The sequence below is a fragment of the Nicotiana tabacum genome, chromosome 13 (genome assembly GCF_000715075.1).
Source record: "Nicotiana tabacum cultivar K326 chromosome 13, ASM71507v2, whole genome shotgun sequence".
In the NCBI taxonomy this organism is placed as follows: Eukaryota; Viridiplantae; Streptophyta; class Magnoliopsida; order Solanales; family Solanaceae; genus Nicotiana; species Nicotiana tabacum.
Genome location: NC_134092.1, coordinates 7,525,599 through 7,534,681, shown reverse-complemented (window position 1 = coordinate 7,534,681; position 9,083 = coordinate 7,525,599). Strand labels below are relative to the sequence as shown.

The 9,083-nt window shown below is 42.1% G+C and overlaps 1 protein-coding gene across 1 annotated transcript; it reads left to right on the top strand.

The window, feature by feature from the left end:
* The first annotated feature begins 2,856 nt into the window (after window positions 1-2,856).
* On the top strand, window positions 2,857-3,696 carry LOC107801048 (uncharacterized). The gene has a single exon (XM_075228602.1). The coding sequence runs from the start codon at window positions 2,857-2,859 to the stop codon at window positions 3,694-3,696; it is 840 nt and encodes a 279-aa protein (XP_075084703.1).
* The last annotated feature ends 5,387 nt before the right edge of the window (window positions 3,697-9,083 follow it).

Here is a 9,083-nt window from a genome sequence, read left to right as displayed (position 1 = left end):
TAGGCGATACAGGTCCGGTGGCCCGGACCCCACCAGATAGTGTGGGCTATAACACAAATCTGGAATTTGGGAGGAATTCCAGTTTTATTTCCCTAAAATGCAAAAAAAAAAATGAGGAATGGTCATGGAGAGGTGATGTGCCGTAGAATTGCGGCACTTTTGATACTAATTACATAGATCTTAGCTCGTCTTTTAAAGCATTATAAGTCATTTCTTATGTAGTTCTGGTGGTTTGCAGGAGACGAGACTTGAAGAACCAAGATCATAAGAGAAGTTGTCAAATAGCTATGAAAGGATGCAAATGCGGCTGATCTGCGATCGCATAACTGACATGCGGGTCGCAGAAGTATCGCATAATGAATCAGTCTATTCCAGATGTTGATCGCCATGTATGCGATCAATTATGCGGTCGCATAACAATTATGCGAACCCCATACTGATCGCACAATAATAAGAGGAATTAGTTGAAGGATGATATGCGATGGATTATGCGGTCGCATAACTGAAATGCGAAGGAAAATATTGGACGATTGTCAACCAATTCTGTGATGGAAATTAAGTTCTGCAGACCGCGAATGCCATCTGCGGTCGCAGAATATCTCTGAAGGGTATTTTTGTCAGGTTTTGACCATGACTTTTAGACCATTATAAATAGAATGATTAGGGTTTTTGTGTCAGATCTGGTGTGATAGAAGGAAGCTACACTTAGAGCATTGAATGCACCATTATTATGGAAGCTTGTGAGATAAAATCCAAAACTTTGTCTATAATTGTGAGCTTCATGACTATATTTATTATATTGTTTTTGTATTCTAGTATGAGTAGCTAAGTTTAAATACTAAGGTTGTGAATCCTATGTGGGTGTAATGTTAATGTGTGTTTATCAGTGAATGTTTAGATAATGGTTAGTCGATTTCTATTCATTTCTCATGCTTCATTGTAGTTGATGGTTGCAAACATTGACTAGTGCCAATTCATTCTATCTTTACTTGGGAAAGTAGGTTAGAGTTTGCTAGAATTGAATAGCAAGAACTCAAGGCTCTAAACCTTGTTTAATAGAATCTCTTAGGGATAAGTGGGTTCTACTTGGCATAAATTGGTTGTTCTTAATTATCACTTCTTTTATATTTGGAAAAATCATAAAGAGGAACTACTATTTAATTATTCGAAAATATTAGTTAGTAATGTAGGAATCATTTGCATATCAACGGGCTTTCCATTTAAAAATATAAAATATGAACACCATTATCATTGCATTCCATTGATGGAGACACAAACTTGGTTTCTTAATCAATTTAATCAAATCATATCAACGAAATAGCTTTTATTAATAATTCACAATTATAACACTCACTCTTTAAGCTAGCGGAGTAGGATTACGACTTAAGTCAAGTTTCACACTACTCAAATAACCTTTTCACACCTATTCTCTGTGGGATTCGACCCCAACCTAGTTGGGTTACTATATTTGACATCGACCACCTTACACCATTTATTTTAGTTTAAGCGTATCAAATTTTGGCGCCGTTGCCGGGGACTATGGTTTTGAAATTACTAACGAGTGTGTGCTTCACTTGACGTCTTCTTCTATTCCACCACACTTTGCTTGTTTTGCTTGGTGTCATTAGGTAAACATGGGCGAGCCAGAAGAAGAGAATATGTTTGCGAATATAGATGAGTATATTGAGGATACAAATGCCATTGTCCCTCCAATAGTTGATGTTGCAACCTTCAAAGTGAAACACAGTTTAATCCTAATGCTAAAAGCGGAGGGGTTCTTCCAAAATTCCACCGATGATGATCCGACACAACATCTCAGAAATATTTTGGGTATGCGTGCGATGCACAAATAGAATTATGTCTCGGATGATGCCCTAAGGTTGAGGGTGTTCAAGTACTCTCTAACTAGAGAGGCGAGAATAGTGGATCCAAAATCTACCTCTTAATTCCATCCACACTTGGCCCGAACTTGTCCGGGCATTCCTAGCAAAATGGTTTACACAAAGCAAGAAGTCTGAGCTCCGGGATAAAATCTTCTTCTTCAAGCAATTACCAGGAGAGCATCTACATGAGGCATGGGATAGATTCAAGCTATATTTGGTAAGGTCACCGAATCATGGCTTTCCGTATAATATTCTATTAGAGAAGTTTTACATGGGCTTGGATCCTATGAATCAATACTTAGCCAAAAATGCAGCGGATGGTTGCTTTATGGACAAAACATTTGCAAGGATCACACAAATCCTAGATAAGATGGCTGAACATAACAAAGCTTGGCACTCGGAAGATACCATGGGTGGAATTACATATGGTAGTCCCTCCTTGACTAGCATGATTAAAGAGAACCAAGAAAGAGATCAGATAATTGTCGGGCTTGCCACCAACGTCAACGTGTTGACAAAAATGTTCACTGAAAGCCAAACAAAAAAGGTAAAATGTTGTGGAAGATGTGCAACCCATGTTGAATGAGGAGTACGAAGAAGCAAATTATGTCAACAATCCTCCAGGAGAATATCAAAGACAATCTTACCAAGGTTCAGGACAACAACACCAATGGAGGTCTAACCCGCAAGGGAAAGGCAACTAACAATGGCGAAATGACCAAGGTAATTCAAATCAAGGAAATTGGAGTTACAACAACAACAACTTTTCAAATCGGATTTCAAACCCCAATGTTCCACCAAAGGGGCAATATTCTAATTCTCCGCATTGGAAAGAAAGATCTTCAAGTGATTCCAAGTTAGAAAGCATGCTTAAAAGAGTGTTGTAAAATCAGGGAGATCCGACACTTCAATGAAGAATATGACCGAACTTGTGGGTTCTCACACCGCATCCATACAAAAGTTAGAAATACAAATGAGAGATCTCTCAAGAGAGCAAAATCCGAAGCAGAAAGGCACGCTCCCAAGTGACACAATTGTAGACCCAAAAGGTAGTGGGAGTGGTCCGACTTCCCATTGTATGGCAATCACAACTCGAAGTGGGAAACTACTTCAAGGAGAGAATGAACAAGTGGTCGAAGTGGAAGATTTTGAACAAGAAGTTAAGGCACAAGTTGAGGTGCCAATTGGTTTTGAAGTTGAAAGACTCCCGAAGAAGGTGAAAATTCAAGAAGTGAACAATGAAAAGATTAAGGAAAAGGTAATAAAGGCACCAAAAACTCTAGCACCAATTCCTAGGCCTCCTCCTCCTTTCCCTCAAAGACTTGCTAGGAAGGTCGATGATAGCAAACTTGAGAAGTTCTATGACATTCTCAAGCAATTATCGGTGAACATTCCATTTGTGGAAGCATTTCAAGAGATGTCGGGTTCTGTTAAGTACTTGAAGGACTTGATCACTAAAAAGAGAACCACCAAGAATGAAGTGGTGAATGTGACTCACCGGGTTAGTTCCATCATTGCAGCAACCACCGTTCAAAAGAAAGAGGACCCGGGAGCCTTCACCATTCCATGCCCTATTGGATTGCGCAATTTTGCACGAGCCTTTTGTGATAATGGAGCTAGCATCAACTTAATGACCCTTGCTATTTACAAGCAAGCAGGATTACGTATGCCTAGGCCTACAAGTATGAGGTTTCAAATGGCCGACCGTTCAATAAAGCGACCGGTGGGAATCGTTGATGATGTTTTTGTGAAAGTGGGGAAGTTTCTCCTCCCTACCGACTTTGTTATCCTCGATTGTGTTGTTGATAAATAAATCTCTATCATATTGGGGAGACCATTCCTTGCTATCGGGAGAGCACTTATGGATTCGGAACGAAATGAGATCAAGTTCCGAGTTAATGACGAAGAGGTTATCTTTCAAGCGAGTAAAGGTATGAAATTGCCACATGCATACGAAAGTATCTCAGTCATTGATGTTGTTGATGAGGTAGAGGATGCAGTCGAGGTGAAGATGGAAGAGGAATGCCTTGGTGAGACATTGGCGGCTATTTTGGTAAATTTTGATGGTGAAGACATGGAAGGATACATGGAATCGGTGAATGCATTGGAAGGGCTTGGGTCCTACACTTATGCACCAAAGAAGCTTTCTCTTGACTTAGAGAATAGAGTCACCCCTCCTGCTAAGCCTTCAATTATCGAGCCACCACAACTTGAGCTCAAGCCACTTCCACTACGCTTAAGGTATAAATTTCTTGGCTCTAATGAAACTCTACCTGTAATTGTTTCTTCTTTGTTGAATGATGTACAGGTTGAACACTTATTGAATACCTTGAGGGAGCACAAACAGGCCATTGGGTGGACTATAGCGGATATCCGAGGGATTCCCATCGGAATTTGTGAGCACAAGATACAACTGGAGCAAGAGAGCAAACCTAGCATGGAACATCAAAGAATGTTAAACCTTTCCATGCAAAAGGTGGTGAAGAAAGAAATCATAAAATGGTTGGATGCCGGGGTTATCTACCCCATTGCCGATAGTCCTTGGGTGAGTCTGGTGCAATGTGTTCCAAATAAAGGAGGCATGACCGTGATTCAAAACAAAAAAAATAAACTCATCCCAACGAGGACGGTGACCAAGTGGAGAGTTTGCATGGTCTACCGGAAGCTCAATAGTGCTTCTTGCAAAGACCATGTCCCTATGCCTTTTATTGCTCAAATTCTTGATCGGCTAGTGGGAAGGTCATTTTATTGCTTCTTGGATGGTTATTCCGGCTACAACCAAATCAACATCGCCTTAGAGGAACATGCCCCTATAGGACCTTTGCCATTAGTTGGATGCTATTTGGTCTATGCAATGCCCCAGCTACCTTTCAATGATGCATGATGTCAATCTTCTCGGACATGGTGGAGGACTTCTTAGAGGTGTTTATGGATGACTTTTTTGTAGTTGGTGATTCCTTTGAGCATTGCCTTGAAAACCTTAGACAAGTGCTCAAAAGATATGAGGAAACAAACCTTGTGCTAAATTGGGAAAAATGTCACTTCATGGTGGACGAGGGTATTGTTCTGAGCCACAAAATTTCCAAGCAGGGCATAGAGGTTGATCGGGCAAAGATCGAGATCATTTCCAAGCTTCCTCATCCCACTTCGGTAAAAGGCATTCGGAGTTTTTTGGGCATGCCGGTTTTTATAGGCGATTTATCAAAAACATATCAAAAATTGCAAGTCCCATGTGCAAGCTCCTTGAAAAGGATGCAAAGTTTTATTTCGATGAGAAGTGCCTCAAAGCTTTGAAGGAATTAAAATCAAGGCTCACCACGGCACCTATTATTGTCACACTCAATTGGTTTCTTCCATTTGAACTCATGTGTGATGCCAGTGGTGTAGATATTGGAGCGTTACTAGGTCAACGGCATAACAAGATTCTTCATCCTATCTACTATGCAAGCAAGACACTTAGTGGTGCACAAATGAATTACAGTGTGATGGAGCAAGAACTACTTGCTATTGTCTATGCGTTTGAAAAGTTCCGGGCCTATTTGTTGGGCTCCAAAGTGATAGTCTACACCGATCATGCTACTCTCCGCTACCTTATGGCGAAGAAGGATGCTAAACCACTATTGATTAGGTGGGTTCTTTTGTTACAAGAGTTTGACTTTGAAGTCAAAGATCAGAAAGGAACAGAGAATCAAGTTGCGGATCACTTGTCTAGGCTTGAAGAGGCAGGGAGACCAAAAGAAGATCTTGAAATTAATGATGCCTTCCCTGATGAACACATATTGGCATTGTCTAGCACCTTCACTCCTTGGTATGCCGACATCGCTAACTTCTTGGTTAGTGACCTTATCCCCGACAGATTGGAAGCTTATCAAAATAAAAAGTTCTTGCGGGAGTGTAGGCAATACTTTTGGGAGGAACCCTTTTTATTCCGGATTTGCGCCGACAACATCATTCAGCGTTGTGTTCCGAAGAATAAGGTAATTGAAATTCTCAAAGAATGTCATGACTCCCCAGTTGGGGGCCACCATGGTGGAAATCGTACTACAGCTAAAGCGCTTGAATGCGGCTATTATTGGCCATCGATCTATCAGGATGCAAACCAAATGGTCAAGGCATGTGATCAATGTCAAAGACAAAGGTCAATTTCTAGAAGGCATGAGATGCCTATGAACTTTGTGATGGAGGTCGAGATCTTTGATGTGTGGGGAATAGATTTCATGGGTCCCTTCGTAAGCTCTTACGGCATGACATATATCTTGGTGGCAGTAGATTATCTCTCCAAATGGGTCAAGGCAATTGCCTTGCCGAACAATGAGGGAAGGAGTGTAACCGCCTTCTTGAAGAAGAACATATTTACTCGATTTGGAACCCCAAGGGCCATCCTTAGTGACTGTGGCTCTCACTTTTGCTACAAAGCTTTTGCCGAGTTGCTCGAGAAATATGGAGTTAAGCACAAGGTGTCCACCCCTTATCATCCTCAGTCGAGCGGTCAAGTTGAAGTTTCCAACCGGGAGATCAAAAATATTCTAGCAAAAACTGTTAATGCAAACAGGACCGACTGGTCAAAGAAGCTAGATGATGTATTGTGGGCATATCGAACAACATTTAAGACTCCTATTGGCACCTCACCATACCGGTTGGTTTTTGGTAAGGTGTGTCACTTGCCAGTGGAGCTTGAACACAAAGTTATGTGGGCATTGAAAAAATTAAATCTTGATTGGGCCGAAGCTGCTAATCTATGGATGACACAACTCAACGAGATGGAAGAATTCCGTTTTCATGCCTATGAGAATGCAGCCATGTATAAAGAAAGAATGAAGTTTGTTCATGACAAGAAGATTTTGAAGCGGGAATTCAAATCCGGTGACTTGTCTCACTCTTCAACTCAAGACTGAAGTTCTTTCCGGGCAAACTCAAATCCAAAATGGTCTGGCCCGTTCAAAGTTGTGAATGTATCTTCCTATGGCGATATTGAATTGGAATCCAGGGACGGGACTCGAACCTTCAAAGTAAATGGCCAAAGGGTCAAGCATTACCTCGGAACCATTGGAGAAAGGCACTTGGTAGAACAATTCGCCCTCAAGGATGGTCCTACACCAAACCCAACCACGGATTAGCCAAAATGGGGGCAACATCGTCGTGCCGCAACATTAAATAAATCTCTTCTTGGGAGGCAACCCATGTGTTGGTAACACTTTTTTGTTAGATTTTAAATTTCGGTAAGTTTATTTGTAAATGTTGAACAGTTTGACGTGTGTGTTAGAAGGCAGGTGACCCAAAATACAAGGAAATAGGATGCAAGGGCAGAGGAAAATGAAGGAAAGCAAGTTGAGCTTCAGCTATGTTCTACGGTAACATATGCGGCCGCATAAAGGATTTGCGGACTGCATAGTAGTTGCAGACACAAGCAGAAAAAATGCAAACTGGACCTTAATAAATGCAGTAAGGATTCACTTATTGTGACCCGCATAGTGACACTTTTTCACCGTGAAACGCTCAGGTATTAAGCCCTAGGTCTCTCTCATTTTCGTCTTTCATCTACACTCCCACACACATGAGTACAAAGCATAATAAAAAAGAAAAGAAAGAAAAGACCAAAAACACTGAGAAAAACAATATCAAAAAGGAATTTTAAAGGAAGGGGCTTACCTTGCTCGCAATTCAGACCGAAATATTCCATTTTCTGATATCTTGCATGGCACCAAAGAAAGCTCTAGCATTGCAACAACCCACCACTCGAGGAAAGAGATCGGATACTGCTATATGCCCACAGTCACAGCAATCCCAACGCAAGCGACCTGACACATCCTGAGCTTTATCTGAGCATTCCTCCCAATCTGAAGATGAGGAGGCACAGATTGACCTTGTGGGGCCAATTGACCTCCATGACGAAGCACGCCGAAAGAGTGGTGAGGATCTCAGGTTTGGGATCTCCGGCTCTTGGACCTTGTACAGAGATAACCTGGCAAAAAGAAAGATCCTCGAAGAAAAGCAGCTAGGCTTGAACGGGTTAAAAGAACACTACTCCCCATGTGCTAGAAAACATCAAAAAGAGGGGATGAGAGTTCTTCACTCAGGTTCCGGGGGAGTACAACGAGACACTCGTTAGGGAATTTTATGCTGCATATGCTGCATCCAGGAACGCAGAATAGAAGAGAACCCGTATATTCTTGGACTCTATCCTAGTCTGAGGGGTTGAAATATTCTGGGATGCCTCATCAATCAATGATATATATTTTGACGAATGGGAGCCAGGCACGGCAAAATTTGATGCAAAGATTGCAAACAAGGAATCCGAGCGTGTTTGGGTAGCCTCTGTCATAGCCAAGGGAACTCCATACTGGATTTCTCCACACCAGGAGATTCACAAGAGAGATCTTACCCAAGAAGGCCGATATTGGCTCAGTTTGGTCTGTTCTCGTATAATGCCCTCGAGAAATGAAACTGACATAAGTATCAAGAAGGCGATCCTCATTGCTTGCATCATGTCGAGTATCAAGGTTGATGTGGGGGAGCTTATATTCCGTGAGATTGGGATCCAGACAAACCAGAAAGAAACCTCGCTCCCTTTTCCATGCTTAATCCATGCTTTGTGTAAGTCCCTCCTTGCCCCAAAAATGACCGCATAGAAAAAACTGTTCAGGACAATGACATCACTTGGATCTGTGATGCTGCCGATAAAGTGGTCGAAGATCCACCAGAGCCTTCAATCACTCCTTCTCCAACCTCAGTAGCACCTGCTGCCTCATCAGTACCAGCCACCTCCACATCCACTCCCAGACCAGCCACTGCGATACCACCTGTCTCATTGCCTGCACTCTCCAAGCTTGGTCTACTAGTACAACATGCAAATGCCAAAGTAGACAAATTGACGAAAGAACTTCCATCTCTCATCCGGCAAGCACTGGCCCCGATCCAATTCTTAGTAAGTGCTATTCAAAAATAACATCTCTCATATGAGGATCGACTCAAGCACTTTGAAGTGCGTCTTGAGAGGGTTGAGCGAGGCGGAGCTGGAGACATGCTTTAACTCAAAAAGAATGTAGCTGAACTCAAGTCCGAGCTACATAAGATGCAGACACTGAAGTTTGATTTGACCTCCCTTCTTCCGGTGGAAGGGGAGCAGGGCACTGACACCTCCCGCATACCAAGCCTTGACGATTTCACAAACCTCATGTCAGCTAAGGTGGCCCATGGTAC